At 49.1% G+C, this 17852-nt stretch overlaps 2 protein-coding genes and 1 long non-coding RNA gene across 9 annotated transcripts in view; 1 reads left to right on the top strand and 2 right to left on the bottom strand.

Moving 5' to 3' along the window:
* The window catches only part of CAPN11 (calpain 11), a 31639-nt gene extending 27664 nt beyond the window's left edge, over positions 1-3975 (bottom strand). Inside the window, exon 1 of one of the 3 annotated variants that reach the window (XM_081187269.1) lies at positions 3818-3975. The gene's annotated coding sequence lies outside the window, so the exon portion shown is untranslated. The other 2 variants (XM_081187270.1, XM_081187271.1) reach the window with 2 other exon arrangements.
* LOC308583396 overlaps positions 1-17852 on the top strand; it is a 443390-nt gene that overhangs the window by 127918 nt on the left and 297620 nt on the right. The gene's annotated exons all lie outside the window — the stretch shown is intronic.
* The window catches only part of TMEM63B (transmembrane protein 63B), an 84034-nt gene continuing 79823 nt past the window's right edge, over positions 13642-17852 (bottom strand). For 4 of the 5 annotated variants that reach the window (XM_081187264.1, XM_081187267.1, XM_081187265.1 and 1 more), the window contains one exon: positions 13642-16691. In XM_081187264.1, coding sequence (XP_081043390.1) covers positions 16524-16691 — 168 coding nt within the window. In that variant the 3' untranslated portion in view covers positions 13642-16523. The remainder of the gene's footprint in view (positions 16692-17852) is intronic. The other variant, XM_081187266.1, reaches the window with a different exon arrangement.

The following is a 17852-nucleotide window of genomic DNA, read 5'->3' as shown; positions in this document are numbered from 1 at the left end:
CCTAGAGGCCAAGGGGGCTTCAACCCCCCAATAAAATATTTGAGAGGGCTGAGCCCCCCCCCGCAGTTGATGGGCATGCCATTCAAATGGTGTTCGTCTGCTGTGTCATGTGATCGATTATGCGGGGCGGGACTTACCTGCCCCCCCATATTTTATTCAAGTTAGCACCCCTGAACACAAGCAAGCAGGTACACCCTGGCAGAAATGGTCCAGTTCCCTTGAGCAACAAAAATAGCTTTGTAAAACAGAGAGTGTCCCTCTATGCACTGGCTGCAAATAAAAAAACCAAAAAAACAGGAAAGGGGAGTTAGATAAAATCACTATAAATTGTTGTGGTGTTTCAAAGGTTTGATTTGAAATCAAGCTGGATTTAAGTTTGTTGTCTCCGGCAACCTCTCTCTTACATCATGGGTGCTGGCTCGTATTATGGACGCATGCTCTGCATTGTTTTACTGGTACTGATGCTGCAGGTTTGTATAGCTTTTGACTAGAACAATAAACTTATACTGACTGTTAGATAATTTGCATAATTTAGTTTGGGTGCTTGTGGTTCCTTGGCAAATAATATAGATTCATCGGATTGCATTAGATCTTCTAGTGACAGAGATAGGCAACGTGGTGCCCTCAGATGCTGTTGGGAATCCAACTCCTGTTGGTCCTAGTCAGCATGGTCAATGGTCAGGGGTGATGGGAGTTGTTGTCTAGTAACCTCTGGAAGAAGGCACCACATTGCCTACCTCTGGAAGAAGGTGGCAGTATGAAGCACTCACCCAGTGCTCCTTGGAGTGTATTGCTTCACTTTAAATCAAGACTCCATAACTGCAGCCAAATCAAAACAGGACTGGTCTAGATCAAAACTACCGTTCACATAAGGTTTGCCCTCCACCCCAACACTTCAGGGGTGCATACAGATATAACATTTCAGCAGCAGATTGTTTTGCAAGTACACTCCTTCCATTATATTAAAGTCATTTTCTCTCCAGTGCCAAGCTCAGAAAAATCCATTTCAACATTTTTGCAGCAGCAGCAGACTGCACAGCACTGCTTGGCTGGTGTCCATGACACAACAAACCACGTTTCAGTGGCAGAGCATCAACAGGTGGCCCTAGGTACAATCCCGAGCATCCCTAGTAGGGCTGGGAATATCCTTGTTATGAAATCGCATAGAAGTGCTGCACTTCAGTGTAGACAATTCTGAACTAGACGGATCAATGGTTTGACTCAGCATAAGATGGCTTCCCCAGTTCCTCTCTATCCTCCAAATTCCCAAAGTGTATTTTGCAAACCTTTTAAATCATTAAACAAATTCAGGGGGAAACAAAACTTTTGATGAATGACAATTAAAAAATCAAAATGTGACAGCCTAGTCAAAACATGGTAAAGAGCGAAAAGTGACTATTGAATCAACTAGTGTGTATGACTGTCATTTACACTGGCAACTCAGGAGGAAGCTTGGCTTACACTGCAGGAGGAAAATCCACAGCAGCTTCCATTTTAAGTACCCTATCAGTGCAAGTAAGTCCCATGTTTATTCCTCCTAGATATGTGAAAAGGAAAAGCTACAGATTGCCACAATAAATCCAGCAGAGCACAAAGAGCAGCCATGAGCTGCATCCAACCATCCCAAAATACTTCATGTTCCAGAGCCACAAAAATGAATGGGGGGGGGGAGAACACTCAGCATGAGAACAAAAGCATCCATGAGGAACACAGTAGAATGCAGCAGCTACGTGAGGCCATGGGGTGTGTGTGGAACAAATATGGTGACCTGCAGATGTTCTTGGACTGCAACTCCCAACATGTCTGGGTCTGTTGGGAACTGTAGTCCTATACTCCAGCCCTGAGAAGTATGGCAGGAAGATGCTTGTTTAGCTGAGCCAGGCTGAAGGAGTCAGCAGGACAACTCATTGGAAACCCAACAGATACTGGGAATCCATATTGACTGTAAGAAAAAAACAGACTACAATTTAGCATGGCCATCCTGTGTGTGCTTCTACACAACAGTGGAGGACCCTGGCCTTGGGCTCTATCTACCAAAGAGAAACTATTAGTCATCAACCACTGCCTCCAAGTCCATAAAAAGTGGCCAGTTTTGGATGCCTAGATGCACAGCCCAAGGAGTAGAGTGAGATTTTTCCACTGATACTTCAAGCACGTATTTAGTTGTTTATATAGGACATAACTATGGCATAAGTCAACAGTAGCTATTAGGACATTTTAAACTGGCCAGATTAGAGGCTAGTGGTTGGCTTTAGAAGTGAAAGACTCTCTGCTTGTAGAAATAAGTAAACAAAGCAAGAGCTATTAACTTCATTAAACTTTAGGTCTCCAAATACTAGTGTAGTGCTTCAAATACGAGTTTAGGGGCTTCCCACAGGCATCTGGTTGGCCACTGTGAGAACGGGATGGTGGACCAGATGGGCCTTTGGGATAATCCAGCAGAGTTCTTCTTATGTTTTTATCATCAATACAGATGAAAAACATGGGTGCTCTTATGTGCAGTATAGAGAGGGGGTCCCAGAGAGACCTCAGCAGTGCTTCACCTCCTGAAGTGCACAGTCAACATCAATTAAAAACAGCAAGGAACTAACAAGGAGGCATCTTGACATGTTATTTTCCAGACAGGGCCAGTCCACTCATGAGGCAAGGTGAAGCAACTGCCTTGGGTGGCAAATCCACAGGAGCAGCAGGTCCCAACGTAGATATTTACTCCTCCCCTTGCTCCTGATGTAGATCTTCACACACCCCTTCTTCCCTGGCAGGGAGTTGGGTGCCATTTTCTGGCTCGCCTTAGGAGCCAAAATACCTTGGGTCAGCCCTACTTCCAGATCATGTTGGACTCCCAACTCCCATCAGCCCCAACCAACATGGGCACTGGTATGGGGTTTTAGGAGTTGCAGTCCAACAACATATGGGAGGCACAGCATTGACTATCCCTGCTATGACCCTGTCCTGAATACGAACCCAGCTACAAAGCCCAGAATGCTAATAATTCTGCTTTGTGCTACAAAGCACAGGCTCATTCTCCCAATTGCTCAGTAATATGTCGGTACAGACAGGATGCTCTTCCCAGGCCGCCTCCCGTTGCTTGGCTTCATTCCCAAAAAAGAAGGTACACCAGGAGAAAAATCAGATAGGAGATAAGCAGCGTTTGATCATTCTCTCTAGACCCGGCATTTCACTGCACAAGCTTGCTGGAGAAGCGCAAGGGGTGTAGGGAGGGCATCCCCAGGGAGTTTAGCCAGTGGGCTGGCTGGCTTTAAAGGGATCCTCAAAGAAATGCGCCTTCTCCTTCCAGAGTCCCAGGCTAATCCTGCTTGTTCCTTCTGGCTTGGCCCAGCCCAGGCCGTGCAGAGCGTTACACATAAGTTGGCGCCCACCCAGATCTGCTTCCAGCCATACATACAAGGTATAAAATGCTGGATCGGAGATGTGAGAGAGATCGAGTATCCCTTCCCCCCCAGCACCCTTTTAACAGACAGCATTTAAGAGAAGGTCGCTGCTCCCCTAGACATTCTTCCTTAACTAAGGACAGAAAAGGAGCACCCCCCAAAAAACACTCTTCTCCCTGGACTAAAAAGCAAGTAAGATCTCCCTGGCTTCCTCCAAGTTCTTGCAAGTAACGGAGACGCCAAATTCTCCCCCCGGACAGTCGCTTACCTGGCCTGGTGCCGGAAAGTTCGGGGCAGGGCTGGCGGCGGCGCCGGCGCCGGGTGGGGGGGGGGGTCCCGAGGCCCTGCTGCCAGCAGCGGGAGGGGCTGGAATTAGCAACTCCTAATCGGATTGCAGGAAATCTCCAGCGCCCACAACCACTTACTTCTGCCAGGCCGGAGTTCCGCTTCTGGTCCGCTCCCTCCTCGGGCAGGCGGGCTCCTCCCCACGCCCTGCTACTTGCTCATCGGCCAGGCACGGTCGGAGCTCGGCTGCCGCCCTCCAGGCTCCGCGCGGGGAAGGTGGGGTTTGGCCTGGCAGAATGTGCACGCCGCGGCGGAGGAGGCTCAGATTGAGCCTGGGCGGGCGGGGCAAGGGCGGAGGAGTTAAAGGCGCCGCACAAATCCAGCTCGGGGTCCCTTCCCGCTTCCTTCTGCATTTGGAAGAACTCCCGGGCGTTCGTCGTGTTCGGAACAAAAGCCCCTCGAAGGGGCCAAAGCAAAGCCGATCTTTGATTGCCCCGGGCAAACGGCGAAGCTGACCCCCGCCCCACCCCGGCCGTCCGGTGCAAGGCATCGTAAACCTGCCCTGGAAAAGTGCAAGTTAGCCTGCCACCATTCTCAGGCTATCTTTGGCCCAAGGAGCGGGACAGGACAATTATACGCGAGGGGCCTCTATGCACGGGACCCCCAAAGATCATCATCATCGGTTGGTGGTAGAGATTTGGGGGAGCCTGAAGTTGTGTGATATTGACCTTGGGCGCCTCACACCCATAGGGTGCAAATTCAGGAAAGGGGGCATCGCTCCTCTTGTATCTCAGATCCCATCCTCATAAGTTCCTGTCCTTCCCACTGCCCTCCTATCCCGTCCCAAGTCACTGGTTCTATCATATTGAACAGTTTGTATCGGCAGGCTAACAGCACAAATCTCTGCTGAAAAATAAGGAAGTGGGTGTTTTCCATATCTTATTTTTAGTTACTAGGATTCATATGTAATTTATTGTGCTGTTTCAGACTGCTGCCAGGATGATATATTTGGATGTGTTCGTGTTTGGTTAGCATAGGTTTATGTCAGATTCTGATGAGTTTTATGGCTTCTGTATGTTGTGAGCCGCCTCCAGAGGCTTTACCTTGAAAGGCAGCATACAAGTGGTGATGCTGATAATAATTCATTATTATTCCTGTGTGGTTAGCTTTGTCTGTGTTGCAGCAAAAACAGCAACCAAAAATGATAACATATTTACTTTGGTGAACTAAGCTCCACTTCATCAGATCAGTGGTACACAGGTACACAGCGATGGAAGCAGTGGCGGGAATGTAAAGACTGAACTTAAATGGCAATGGAGTGCAAAGAGTCTGTGGAAATCAGTTTAAGTGTATGCAAAATGACCCCCAGCAGCAGCAGCAGCAATATTAATAAATAACCTTGTAACCAAACCCAGGCATGTATTAACTGAACCAACTGCACATTCTTTCCTTGTTTACTTCCGCCTTTAATTCCCCCCTTTCCCTCCCTGCTTCCCCTGTGTCAATGCTTGTATTGTAAGCTCCTTAGGGCAAGGGGCCTGTCCTTAAATACTGCACATTGATGGCACTCCATAAATGATGAGGATGAGGATGATGTTTGGAATTTGTTGACAACTGTTTTGAGTTTTTCCCCACAACCAAGCGCTGTATACATTTTATCAAAGAAATAAAGAAATAAAGAAACATTTCTATGAGGTTAAAATACTCTTAAAATGCACTGCCCACCCTTTGATCTTGAATGTAACCAAGAACAGGCATTTCAACCTTGCTGAGAATTTCTCCTGTCTTGAAATATGAATGAGTGTTCTTATTAATCTTTACACGCTCTGATTTAAGACTTGTGTCTGCTGCTACCCTAATAACCAGGCCTTTCTTCTAAAAGTTTGACCTCCATTCAAGCCTGAGAGGTTTTTCCTTGGGCATGTACACATTGTGTGATAATGTACATACAGTGATGAATACAGGCACATTTGGGGGGGGGGGGTTCTACTTGAGCTAAAGGAACGGGTTTAATCCATTTTGTGCCGGGAGTGCACTTCTCAAGCACTGCTGCCATGTACACAGAGAGTGTTTTCTTAGGTCACCTCATGCTGGAATAGACCTCATGATACACTGATTGAAGAACTGCACGTTCACAGGTGTGTTACTTGGTTTCTGCCAGTGCTTATGGTGGGTGGATAGACTAACTAAGTAGAGCACAGATTAAAAGATTGATGCACTTTGCTTCGTAAACTCATCCAGTGAGAGCCAGTGTGGTGTAGTGGTTAAGAGCGGTAGACTCGTAATCTGGTGAACTGGGTTCGCGTCTCCACTCCTCCACATGCAGCTGCTGGGTGACCTTGGGCTAGTCGCACTTCTCTGAAGTCTCTAAGCCCCACTCACCTCACAGAGTGTTTGTTGTGGGGGAGGAAGGGAAAGGAGAATGTTAGCCGCTTTGAGACTCCTTTGGGTAGTGATAATATCAAATCCAAACTCTTCTCTTCTTCTTCATCCACTTGTATGTACAGACAGCATGGATAGTAACTCCCGATTTAGGCAATGTTATTGTGTATGTACAACTGCAAAGCACTTACATACAAAAACTCTGCAAAAAAAGAGCCCTGTGCATTTCAAACCCCACATGTGTACATAGCCTTGAAGCCCTTTAGTCCATCTGAACACAACTGAGACCCTATGAGAGCTGGGATAATGGTTGAGCAATGGGAGTGCCACAGAGAGACAAACAATGTGCTTTAAAATGACAATTTATCTGTAGATAGTCATGCTGCCAATCTTCTGCATGCTTACTTAGAAGGGATCTTGGCAAATATGCAGTGGGACCTAGTCCTCCCAGGGAATGTGCATGGGACTGCAATCTCAGTGCATGTCTTTAAAATGGAATAAGGCACAACATTTATGTCCCTTGTCTTTTCACTGTTGTCATCCCAGCTGGATTTACAATGTATATGTTATTGCAGTTGTGTGTGCATACCCAGCCAGTATTCATTACACTGTTTGGATGCATACATGTCTTTATTGGACTGTAAAAAATCACTGGCAGCATGTCTGGCTGGGTGTGAACAGAGGGATGCTGTGCTGGCCTGTGGTACTAAATCATGCCCAAGAGGAATGTCCAGGCAGGGTGCTGCTCCGTGAGCTGGGGAAGGAAAACCGAGAAATGTGGCTGGGTGAGAGTGGCTTGGGAACTCTCCCTCCCCTATTTGTTTAAGCTCACCTGAATCTTCCATTTTATTTGTTTTCCATGTCATCTTTGAGCAGATCAATGCACGGTGCCTGGTAACAAGGACAATAGAGATGACAAGGTAACAGGAGTGGGTAGCAACTGGAATGGAGAGAGAGGCAGGTGGCTTCTCAGAGGTATGTTTATCCTGCAAGGTAGGGCAATTTTTTCCTCTCTGGTCATCCATTTTTTGCTTACATGCTACGCTTCTAGTTTTGGCTAGGTGTGACTTACTATGTGCTGCATTGCATCTAACAATTTGCACTCCGTGATTTCTTTCAACTAAGCAGATATAGCCACTGATATTACCACCAAGTGCCAACAACATAACATGCAATGTAAACACTGACAATAAAGCACAAGGGGCTTTTGACTTTCCCCCTCTTTTTTAAGAAAAATTCTGCAAACACTGAGGTTCTTCTGAGCATGCTGACTGTGTGGAAGGACCGTGGCTTAGCGGTGGAGAATTTGCTTTCGATGTAGAAGTTCCAAGGTTCAATTCCAGGCATCTCCAGGTAGGACTAGCAGAGAATGCTCTCTGAAACCCTGGAGAACTGCTGCCAATCAACAAAGACCATACTGAGTTAGATGGGACAACAGACAGCTTCTAGGGGCACAGCAATAAAACTTCTAGCACATTTGCAAAGGTAAGCAGGGCCTGGGATGGTTCCAACTGGATGGGGGGCTGCATGTTGAGATTCCTGCATTGCAGGGGATTGGACCAGGTGACTCTCAGGGTACCTTCCAGTTCTACAATTCTATTATTCTATTGCACCTGTACTTCCTTATTTTCAGAGGTAGCCCTGTTTTGGTTACATACACTCAGCACCCAAGTTTGTTACTAAAATATCATAAAGTAGAGCCATGTTGTTTAGTGTCGGTCTAAAACTGAGGAGACGTAGATTCAAATCCCTCCTGCTTGAAGCTTTCTGGGTGACCATGGGCCACCTGTCGGCATCCCTCCAGCGGCTCTCAACCTGTGGGTCCCCAGATGTTGTTGGACTACAACTCCCATCACCCCTGAGCCTTGCTAGCTAGGGGTGATGGGAGTTGTAGTTCAACAACATCTGGGGACCCACAGGTTGAAAAAGGCGGCACCTACCTCACAGGCTTATTGCAAGGATAAAATGGGGTGCCCAAAACTGCTTGGTGGAAGCATGGGGAAATTAATAACAGTTGTCTGCTGTGTCTGTGCTTGATGGGTGGTAACAATGCTAAGGCTTGCTTCATGCATGCATCCATTCATGTTGGCACTGGCATGTGGAGGAGCTCCACATGGAAAAGCCACAGATGTGGCTTGAGTATATGTAAGCCAAGTCTAATGCAACCCCCTCCTCCTGCCACCCTTGAAAGGAAAGGGGAATGGTGTGCTCAGAGGGCTGGTGAGGAGGACATCAGGGGAAGGGTTGTGGGTCGGTGGTTAGAGAACATACACTGGCATTTCCAGGCAGAACTGGGAGAGGCCCCCACCGGAAACCCTGAGGAGCTGGGCTGACAAAACTGGGCTAGATAAATACAGTGGTACCTCGATTTACATACGCTTCGGGTTACATACGCTTCAGGTTACACACTCCGCTAACCCAGAAATAGTGCTTCAGGTTAAGAACTTTGCTTCAGGATGAGAACAGAAATCGGGCTCCGGCAGCGCGGCGGCAGCGGGAGGCCCCATTAGCTAAAGTGGTGCTTCAGGTTAAGAACAGTTTCAGGTTAAGTACAGACCTCCGGAACGAATTAAGTACTTAACCCGAGGTACCACTGTATTTCATTTCTGGCAACCAATGCTAGTTTGGTCAGAATAAAGTACATACTTCCAGAATACATTACTGTACTACATTCTGTGCAACTTGCAGGAAATTGAGAATCTTGTTCATAAAGTGGCAAGTCAAGAGTTACATAGAAGTATCTCTTCACGAACTCCCTTTGAGGGTATATATGTGGCAAAGCAACAAAGCTCTAACAAACTTAAGTATCTTTTCAGAAACAATTACAATTGCGTGTGTGCATTGTGTTGCATTATCAATGATGGGCACAGCCAGCAGTTATACAGAGAGCAGAGATTGCACTTCGGTTAGTCCGCATTTCAGACGGGTGTGTGTGTGTGTTTTGGGGGGCATTCATAGGCGCCGACTCAATGGGGCTTGAGGGGGCCCGAGCCCCCTCAAAAATTCGTTTGGGGGGGCTCAGCCCCCCCAATAATCTCGGGCGGCGGTGGGCGCGTCCGCGGCTTTTATAGGGCGCCCGGCGCGCACCAGCTCGATAACGGGCACCGGCGCGGCGGGGGGCGCCGGGCCGGGGGAGGGGGGCGGCCGGCCTGTCTCCTTGGCAACCCCATTGAGCAGCGCCGGCTCCCCCGGGAGGGCCATCCCCCCGCGCCGCCGATCGCCAACACCGCCGACGCTGTGGCTGCCCGAGCCCGAGCCTGAGCCTGAGCCCGACCCGGAGCCCGACCCTGAGCCCGAGCCCGACCCGGAGCCTGAGCCCGAGCCCAAGCCCGTCAGGAAGGAAGGAAGGAGAAATGGGGAGGGAGACGAGGGAGGAAAATTGCGCGCAGGGTGAAGAAAGGAGAAGGGCGAACGAGACGAGCTTCCAACCCAAAAAAGGGCTGGAAGACTGGGAGGATGCAGGATCGGGAAAGAAAGCGACGCCTTCCCCGCCCGCGACGTCGCCCGCTTGTCATTGGCAGCGCAGCGGGCACCCAGAGGGGCTGGGCACCGGCGCAGGGCCACTCCGCAGCCGCGGAGGACAGCTGCGCGGCTAGCAAGGTGCGCCGCGTAGAGCGCGGCCCTTGTGTGGCCCGGTGGCCAGGCAAGCTCGGGCGGGGACCCCCATGCGAATCTAAGACGGGAGAAGAGGGCAGAGCAAAGGGGGTCCCTTCCCCAACCTCCGGCTCTGAGACTTCCCTGCGCCCCAGAAAAGCAAAAGGATTTTCTCTTCTTTTTTTTTTATAAATATTTTATTAAGTTTTCAAATACAAAGTTAGAAACATACACTGAAGAAAAAAGTAAAAGAACAAGAAAAAGAAAAAGAAGAAAAGAAAACCAACCATTCAACACATTTTTTATATAACTAACTGGACTTCCTCGCATCTCCCTTACCCTGCATTCTTTATAATAAAGATATCAGCAAATTATTACCTTGTTTCGTACCTTATTTTGTACTTTTCAAATACTATACCTCTAAATTTAACATACTTTTCATCAGTTACTTATATCTTAAATTAAACATAGTATACCTTAGATTTTGACCTTTTCTTACTTAAAATATAATTTCCTGTTTCCCAAATCTAATTGCTGAAGCTATAGTTTCCGAATCGTGTAAATTTTTAACATTCATACAACTTATATTGTTTTTGTAAATAGTCCTTAAATTTTTTCCAGTCCTCTTCCGTTGTTTCTTCTCCCAAATCTCGGATTCTGCCAGTCATTTCAGCCAGTTCCATGTAGTCCATCAATTGCGTCTGCCACTCTTCCAGTGTGGGCAAATCTTGTGTCTTCCAATATTTTGCGATAAGTATTCTTGCTGCTGTAGTTGCATACATAAAGAAAGTTCTATCCTTCTTTAACACTTTCTGGCCAACAATGCCCAAGAGGAAGGCCTCTGGTTTCTTGGGAAAGGTATACTTAAATACCTTTTTTAACTCAGAAGGCCTTCACTTTTGGACAAGTCCACCAGAGGTGAAAGAATGTCCCTTCAGCCTCCTTACATTTCCAACATTTATTATCAGACAGGTGATATATTTTTGCAAGCTTGACTGGGGTCATGTACCACCTATAAATCATTTTCATAATATTTTCCTTCAAGGCATTACATGCCGTGAATTTCATTCTGGTGGTCCATAACCTTTCCCAGTCCTCAAACATGATGTTATACCCAATATCCTGAGCCCATTTTATCATGGCTGATTTGACTGTCTCATCCTGAGTGATTTTCTCTTCAACCTGCCCTCCATCCTCTTGCAGAAAACTCTTTGCCTGCCCTGCCCGTATCTCGTTTTTGCTTTTTAATTCCACACACGCACCCTTCGGACTTCGTGGCAATCGGGTGCGCGGGTGCGTTTCCTAAGAGAGTGAGGACCCCCGCCTCCTCCCCACCTGCTCCCTCGCCAGCCAGCCAGCCGCGCGCCCTAGCCGGAGAGCCCCGGCCGTCCCCGTCGCGCAATCGGCTGGATCTCCCTTCAGCAGGCCGTGCTCACAACTCGGCCCAGGGACCCCCAGCAGCGGATCTCCGGCTCAGCTGAAGAATCCGGCAACAAGCCCCCTCCTCCCCAATCGCTCCGCCGAAATACGCTTCAAAACCCCCCAGATAGGCCGCCGACCGCCAAGTCTCGTGGCGCCCTGAGCGAGGGTCTCTCCCCAACACCGCCACCTCGAACTGCGTTCTCCCGGCTACCCGAGCGAACCAGCGGCAGGACCCCGGTATGGGCCCCCCCAATATTTTTTATAAGTCGGCGCCCCTGGGGGCATTTGAAGGCAAACCATGAGGTAATAAGCCCGGAAGCAACAAACTTCGGCGTCTAAGAGCCCGCCTCCCCCTCCTAGTCAAAGGCCCGGATCCACTGCGTCTTTCTGGAGCCGCAGCCCCGCTGTCTGAGTCAGGCCTCAGCTATGCTGGCCGCGCCGCCGCCACACCCAGACCGACGGGGCGGGGAAGCAGCTGCCACTCAGGGTTTCATTGCATCTCGGGCTTAGCCCCGGAACTAGTTTCGCGCACTGGTGAGGGCTGAGATGCTTGGAGTAACGTGGCACCGGCTCTGAGCGAGGAATGTGCAAAGTGCCTTTTCCTCGCCAATGAGATGAACCCTCGAAAAGATCACTCGCCCCTCCGGCTCGGTTTGGAGAGCTTCCGTGCTCAGTTTGGGGCGGGCAAGAGAGGCTTGGCTTGTCGGCGAGCTGGAGATCCAGCGCCTTTAATTGTAGAATTTGCAGCTTGCCGCCCCCCCCCCCCCCGCCATGACTCAGCGTGCGCTGCAAGAGCTGCAGTTACTCCGCAAGTTTTACTCGATTGGCCCGTAACCAGCTTCTGGTTGGGCCCCTAAAAAGCCGCCGCCCCGCCCAGGCTGCGGGATCTCGGTGGGCAAACGGGACTGGAGCTTCGGCTCTTGGCAAAACGAATCAGTTTTTCGAAACTTGCGAGCTCCCTCTGTTGGCGCATCCCGGGCATTACTTAGTCCGGGATGCGCCAAGAGAGGCGGGTATAGATATGGCTCCCTCGATAGTTAAAATACATTGCTGTTTCAATGGGTAATTTTATAAGCGAAATTCCTTTCGCGATTTGCTTTACTCTTTTTATCGTGGCTTCATTGCTAAAACAAAACAAAAAACTCAAAGCGGTTTACAAAACGATAAAACAAAACAAAACAAAAATTCAGCCACACTTAAAAACATACAAAAGCTAAAATACTAAAAACAGATTTAAAATTACCTTGACTTTCTAAACATCTGAGTGGGCTTGCCTAAACAGGAATGCTTTTAGCAGCTGCCAGAAAGAGTAGTGAAGGCAGCTGCTTGACCTCAATAGGCAGGGAGTTCCAAAGTGGAGTTGCTGCCACATTAAGCAATCAGGTTCCTACAAATGTGGGTGTTACGTGGTGCCCGTTCCGCCGATTGAAGCAGTCCAGTGGGCAAGGCGATCTTGGTACACTGGTCCCAAGTTGTTAAGGGCTTTATATTCTTTAGGGCTTCCTAAACTAATAGACCTTGGATAGTAGCAGCCATCCCAGCTGTAGAATTCTGCTGCACCGCACAGAGCACTCTACAGTAGTTTGTAGCACCAAGTGACTGACTGACAGGCTGAGACATGGAGATGGGCACAAAAGATTTCCACACCCCGGGAAGTCCTGGTCAAGCTCATCAACACTGTGGCAGATAAACTCCTCTGGATGCAAGGTGCCTGCTCTATTCTTTAAATTAAATGGAGGATATATGTTCTCTCATTAGGGCTGCAGTAGACAGATGCCCAGAGAAGGCAAGGAATGAGAAGTGTTTATTTGGCATAGAAACCCTTCTGCTGCACCCATGGACCTGTTTCCAGCAGTAAACCTTGGGATCAAATGGAAATGGAAGAATTGGGAGCACCCTCCAGTTTTGTAGCGGCAACCATGACTTGAAGTCAAGCTGAGTCTGCCAAGGAAATGTCTTCCTCTGCAAAGCAGAGCATGTTTCTGGTTCTTCCTTTTCACTTGGGCCCCAAGGTTTACCTGTCACGAGGTCATCAGGAGATAGAAACATGGGCATGATTTGGACCAAACCACAGCACAAGTCAAGTGGCAAGGCCTGGTGGACTTAAGTAGTCCTGTGGGCTGCAGGTTCCCCACTACTGTTGTAGAAAATTCTGACTTGACTTGTTATAAGGTAGCTTCCCATGTTTCTATGATGTCTCCCCTCTCCAAATTTGGGGCAGATTTCTCCCAATTAATCAACCTGCTTCACTTCACAGGGCTAATTATAACTTAACAGCATTCAGGTAGCCTTACCAATGTCCTGTTTTGCTTCCTTAAGATCTACAGTGACCCCCACTTAAATAATTACGCATAACTTCTCTTCCATCCAGATGATGCTATTCTTGACGACTTTGTGGAAAAAGATAATCACCAGCCACAGTAAATGGCTGTGTAATGTAAACACACCTCGAATTCTGATATTATCTGCTAGCATTCATTTCCCCCCAAGCAGCAGGCTGGTCTCTCCCCCCACTCCTCGTCCCAGTTACACCACTCCCCAAATGCACACACAGAGAGACTAGAAATATGATAAGTTCCTGTTTTTTTCTTCTCCTTTTTTTACACAAATATATACAGGGTATTATACACATCTCTACACAGACACAGTGCCAGTTAGAACACAGCTCCCTGCAAAGGGGGGGCACCAGTGGTCCGCACCCAACACATCCATCCATCACCAGCATAGGCCAGCCCTGCGCTGCAGCTGTATGTACAGGGAGATCCCAGGGCCATCCCAGTCATCCCAGGTTGAGGTTGTGGGGCCGATGCAGATAGGGCAGTGGTGGCTGGGCTTAGGAATATGGTGCCAAGGGACCAGTACAGGTGTGGACAGGAAACCCTGGCATGGAACACATACTATTTCTAGACAGTATCCAAGAAAAACATCCTTAAACAATTAAAAATAAAACCCACATGCATTCCAGCAGCAGTGTGGCGGCGGCGATGATCATGGTGGGGGAGGAATAAGGGTCACTTTGAACACAGGCTCCTCCCCCCTCCCCCCAACTCCTGGACACTCCCCCCCCAAGCTATGGCCCAGCTCCCTAGGGTGAACTGGGCTCCTCCTCAAACTCATGTGTCTCCTCCCAGAAGGGAGTACAAAGTCCAGCTCCTTCTCCCCGTTTTCTGGGGTTCCTAAGTCAAGAAGCAGGAAGCAAAGGGCTTCTCTCGGCTGCACTTGTGACTGTCCGTGACTTTGTACAATCGTGAAGGCATCTTGTGTTCCTGCGCTTCAGCTCTTGTTTTCCCCCATGGAGGTGGATCAGCCCCCTCTCCGCAGCCCTGCCCAGTGTTAAAAGCGACCGAGACATTTAGTCCCATCTTTGAAAACGCTTCAGGTCCCTGGGCTGGAAGAACAAAGACAGCAAATTGCACCCACTTCCTCTTTGAAGGGAGGGTTGGTCTCTTGGTCTCTGCTTCTGTGTCACACTGGCAGCATCCCTCAAGGACTGCTTACGGCAGGGGGAGGGACAGTGTTGTGGAGATGAAGGGAATGGAAAATTTAAGACAGCTATAGCAGCAAAGCCTTCTTTCTGTTTGTGTGTGGGTTTTCGTTTTGGTGTTTTGGGAAATGGGTCCAGTGCAGATACTCAGCTCAAGAATAAGAACCAACTCAACCTAGACAAGAGGCCCAGTGTCCCCAGCTGAAGGCAAGACTCGCCAAGAGTGAAAGGGGATTTGTTGCTTCCCCACACCCCCAAAACAACCCCAAAGGCCATTCCTGGCTCCACCTGTATCCCTTCTATTTGCCCATTGCCTCGAAGGCTGGAAATACCTTTCCGAATAGATTTCGAAGTGCTCACAGAAATGGATTCCGTGCCACCCTTTGGCTCATGCCAATCTTACAGAAGCACAAAACAAAAACAAAAGAGCCCTATGAGTTGGGCAACCCCAACCTTCTGTGCAAATGCTGCAATGGGTGGGATGGAAGGTTCTTTTGCAACCCTTTGAAAAGGAAAGCTCAGGAGGCAGCGACACCTTGAGTCATAAGGCAGTTCCTTGGAGTCACATGCAAGGCAGCGGGGCTGGGGGAGCCTGATCAAACTCAGGAGCCAAGCTGCCAGTTACTAAAAATGCGCAAGAGGCTTCAAAAGCAAGGACCTGGGGCACAGCTGGACCAGCTCAGAAGCCTCATGGCACCCAGGATCCTGTGGTCTTGCTCCCTCTAGCAGTCTTCAGGAAACCAACCCGTCTTTCCCTCCTCTGCCTCCCTAAAAATTAGATCGGGCAAGAGGGCGGCTTGGGTTTTAGTCAGTTTTGAAGATAAAACAAAAGTGCAAAAAAAAATGCTGCAGAGCCCAAGTCATGGCACCTCTGCTTCAAGACCCCTGGGTCTCACTTAACATGGACTACCATCATGGTTTGAGTTGTGAACAGGGAGGGAAGAGAAGGGAAGTACTGCCAGCCTGCCTGGGACAATCTTCCTTGCCAATCCCCCTGCGCTCCCCTTGCCCTGCAAGGGGGCTCTCTTGCCACTGGAGCTGCGTTTGCCCCAAGCAGCTGCCCGGGGGCAGCCTCTGCTGCTGGGTGGCACTCTCCAGTTGCAGCTTTCATCGAGGAACATTCCTGGTAGCAGGGGCCCTTTCCTGCATGCATCCCTCTGGCTCTGAGACCACGCTCTGGCAGCCTTCCCTGGAGAGACACAGTGGAAAGGGCTGGCCGAGACCGCAGTCGTCACAGGGTCGTGCCTCGGGCACCAGAGATGAAATGCTTACTGATGCACAGGCATGGAGGGCGATTTACACACAGATTTTTTTTTTTAAAAAACAAAACAGCTCCGCTTGGCTGGAATCCCTGATCCCAGCCAGGTTCAAAGCCACTCGACTCTTCGTTTGGAAACTCAGTGCCTTGATTAAAGCTCAGTTCGCTTTCAGACCTAATACATTATTAGTGTTCGTGATTCTAGACAGGGGAGCAGGGAATGGGGGAGGACAGGCTCCCTGGGAGGAGGAGAATCTTTCGCCTGGTTTCTGCTGCACCTTCCTTTTGCTCCCCATCCCGGCCACAATGGAGCAAAGAGGCAGGCCATTTCCTCTGCTCCATCTTGGGTTTGTAGGGTGTTTCAGATGGAGTTCAGGGTAGGCAGCTTGTAAGAGAAATCCACCTCCCATACTAAAGGATGGAGAGAGAGAGAGAGAGAGAGAGAAGAATACAGAGAGAGAAAGGGGACAGGTTCTCTCTCCCCATCTTGGAAGGAGCAATAATGCAGCAGCCAGGTAGGTAGGAAGGAGCAATGGATGCCACCTGTCTCGTCTCGTGCTGCCTTCTCTTCCGCTTCCTTGGTCTCGCTCCCTCTCTCACACATACACAGCTTTTCACTCCCTCTCACGCACACATATACAACCGGTGCCCAGCAGCCTCGTCAGCTCACAGGACTCCCCCTGCCCCCTCTTGCATTCCAGCGCCCTTAATGATGGATCTCGTTTTCTATCAGGCTGTCCTCGCACGACTGGAAATCTGTATCGTTTATGCCATTGGGGTTGATGAGCTCCTCGTCCTGGGACCCCTGTTCTTCAGACTCTGCCACGTCGCCCTCAGGTGAAGAATCTTGCAGCACTTGGGCAATGTACTTCTGCTGCAGAGCCGGTATAAAAAGAAGAGAAGAATAAAACAATGGACCAGTTAGCCCCCCACCCTCTTCCTCTCTCTGTGGGGACTCAGGCAGCAGAGCATGATGGGTAAGTGCCATGCAGTCGGGAGCCCAAGAGCAGTCATGCTGGCACAGAATTGTATTGTGTGGAATAGCTGTTTGACAGCAAAATGAGGGTGGGAGAAGGAAGGGGGGAAAGGGCTGTGTGACTCCAGAGCTTAGGCTCGAATAGTACGGCAGTATTTCTGAGGTGTAACACTCAGCCCTAATTTCATCAGGATCTTGAGACATCCAGTAGAAGAAACACAGCCCTGAAGCCTCAAAAACCCACACTGAGGATCCTCGACAGCCTGGGCCTTGCCCTGAGCCTTAGCATCAAGGATTCTGTCCTCCTTTAGCAAGCCTGAAGGGAGCTACTGAGGCCTTATTCAGAAACCACCCATTGCAAGGGGCATTTCGTCCCTAGGAATAGAAGTAACCCCTCGTGGTAATACTGTGGCTGCAATTCAGATCTGCAACCGATAGGTCTGTCTCAGCAAGATAGCTTAGCTTTAGCTCCTCGTGTGTAAAAAAGGTGAATTGTGACCTCTCTCACTGGATACATTTTGAGGGCAAAAAGAGGCGAACATCCCAATTCACAGGAAGGAGAGCTCTGGTGTACCAGTAAAGCACCATTCACTTCAATGTACGGTGCAGCTCCACACACACACACATAAGGTGAGGATGGGCAAGTGGACTGTCTTCCTCCAATGTACAGCAAAAGGAGAAACTGGCTCATGCAGACGCTCCGTACGTGCACCAAAGCACACATGGGACTCTGGACTGGAGTGAAAGATTGTAAATAATTTTGGCACAACTAAAATGCTGTGTTAAATGGATGAGGATGAGGATGATGATAATACAGGCTCTCTCTATTTTCTATATTTTTAGGGTAACCAATCCACTTGTTTTCAGTGTGTGTTTCCTCCCTGCCCCCAATTAAGCTAATACTTAGGATTTGGCTCTGGAGCTGCTCTTTTGTGCTCTCTATGGTGTGACTGTAGCCTTTGACATCATCTCCACAGTGCTTGTCTGCAAACAATTTGGACCTCGGGCAACTTGGGGTGCAGGGAAAGGGGTGACTCACAAAGCCTTGAATGAATTAAA

This window comes from Podarcis bocagei, assembly GCF_964188305.1.
Source record: "Podarcis bocagei genome assembly, chromosome: 3".
NCBI lineage: Eukaryota > Metazoa > Chordata > Lepidosauria > Squamata > Lacertidae > Podarcis > Podarcis bocagei.
Note: the sequence above shows the minus strand (reverse complement) of the source record. Positions and strands in the feature narration are given on the sequence as shown.